Source organism: Brassica oleracea, chromosome C3 (genome assembly GCF_000695525.1).
Source record: "Brassica oleracea var. oleracea cultivar TO1000 chromosome C3, BOL, whole genome shotgun sequence".
NCBI classification, from domain to species: Eukaryota; Viridiplantae; Streptophyta; class Magnoliopsida; order Brassicales; family Brassicaceae; genus Brassica; species Brassica oleracea.
The window spans coordinates 50,650,262-50,652,294 of record NC_027750.1 but is presented as its reverse complement, the minus strand read 5'-3'; the positions used below and the strand labels follow the sequence as shown (position 1 = coordinate 50,652,294).

Sequence of the window (2,033 nt, the reverse complement as noted above, 5' to 3'; positions counted from 1 at the left end):
GTGATTCAGTCTACAGTGATGAGCATGATAGAAGCAACAGAGGCAGTGGAGGTGATGATACAAACACCAAGAGAGAGTCAAAGGCTCTACAAGAAAAGATGGATATGCTTCTCTTGGATAGAGTTAAACAAGAGAAGGTGAACTTTGTGGGTGAGAAGAAACAAGAAGGGACTGTTGTGCTTAATGAAGTTAATGGTCTAGAAGGTCAAGAAGAGTTGTGCTTTGTGAATGCTAATGGGACATGGTACAAGAAGGAACCTAACTTTCAGTACAACAACTACCAACAAAAGCCTTTCTACAACAACAACCAACAAGGTAGTTACCAAACTAGACAAAACTACTCTCAAGGCTTCCCCTCCAAAGGAAATCAGTCTACACAAAGTCAAGCCAGCTCTTCTACCTCTACTACACAAGAGAGTAACACTGATACAATGTTGAAACAAATCTTGGAGTCTCAAACTAGAAGTGAGAAGCACATTGGATATGAGCTGAAGAACCTTCACACCAAAGTTGATGAAAGCTACAATGATCTCAACAACAAGTTCTCAAACCTTGCTTCCAACTTCAAAGCTTTGGAGAACCAGTTTGCTTCAATGAGTAGTAACTCCAAACGTCCTATGGTATCACTTCCCGGAACTTCTGAGCAAAACCCCAAGGAGACAATGAAATCAATCACCCTAAGGAGTGGTAAACAATTTCCTCCTAGAACTCTCATTAGGGATAATGAGAAGCAAGGTGGGGAGATGGTCATCAATGTGGATGATGATGTAGTTATTGTGGATGAGAAAACCAATGAAGAGATCTTGGAGAAGATAGTTAAAGCTAAAGGGAAAGGAAAAGTTGGAGAAGAGAAGAAGGTTGTGAACAAGAATGAAGCTGCTACTTCATCAAAAGGAGCTCCATTCATTCGTCCTCCATATGAAGCAAAACTTCCCTTCCCTGGTAGATTCAAGAGACAACTTTTGGAGCAATACATGGCCTTGTTTGAGAAGCAAATGAGTGAAGTTCAGATTACTATGCCCATTATTGATGCCTTCATGCTAGTGCCTCAGTACAGCAAGTTCCTCAAGGATGTTGTAATCAAGAAGAAGAAAGAGATGGAAGGGATGGTAGTCCTTACCCATGAATGCAGCGCCATTATACATCGTTTAACCATCCCCAAGAAGCTTGAAGATTCAGGAAGCTTCACTCTACCTTGTGCCATTGGGCAATTGGCTTTTGAGAAGTGTCTATGTGATTTGGGAGCAAGTGGGAGCCTTATGCCTCTCTCCATTGCAAAAAGGTTTGGGTTTACACAATACAAGAAGTGTAGACTCTCTCTTGTGCTAGCTGATCGCTCAGTGAAGATTCCCATTGGTATCCTAGAAGATATCCCTGTTACTGTTGGAAATTGTCAGATTCCTACAGATTTTGTGGTGTTGGAGATGGATGAAGAACCAACAGATCCTTTGATATTGGGGAGACCTTTCTTGGCTACAGCAGGAGCTATTGTGAATGTTAAGGAAAGGAAGATTGATCTTCATCTTGGCAAAGGGAACATCCTGCCTTTTGATATCAAAGAGGTGATGAAGAAGCCCACTACCCAAAGCCAAGCATTCTACATTGAGGAGATGGAAGCTTTAGCGGAAGAGTATTTGGAGGAATTAGCTATTGAGGACTCTCTTCAACATGCCCTAACAGTTGATTGAGAGACTCAATTGATTGAAGATGAGGAGAGATCAAGGTATGTGAGGATGCTAGACTGCCACAAGGAGAAAAGTGGAGAAGACAACTTCATAGAGCTTCCACAAGAAGTTCATCATGCTGCCTCAGGTGATCAACAAGAGAACCTCCAATAAGATGATTGGAGTGAACTCAAAGCACCAAAAGTGGAGCTTAACCCTCTTCCCCTTGGTGTAAGGTGTGCATTTCTTGGACCTAATGAGACATATCATATCATTGTGAGTAGTGAAATGAATGAAAACGAATTGTCTAAACTTTTGAATGAACTTAAAAAGTATAGAAAGGCAATAGGCTACTCACTAGATGATATT

At 41.3% G+C, this 2,033-nt stretch overlaps 1 protein-coding gene across 1 annotated transcript in view; it reads left to right on the top strand.

Moving 5' to 3' along the window:
- Positions 1–1,688, top strand: part of LOC106330843 — a 2,367-nt gene extending 679 nt beyond the window's left edge. Inside the window, exons 2-3 of the mRNA XM_013769249.1 lie at positions 17–204; positions 571–1,688. Of these exons, the coding sequence (XP_013624703.1) occupies positions 17–204; positions 571–1,688 (1,306 nt within the window). The remainder of the gene's footprint in view (positions 1–16; positions 205–570) is intronic.
- Positions 1,689–2,033: the final 345 nt, after the last annotated feature.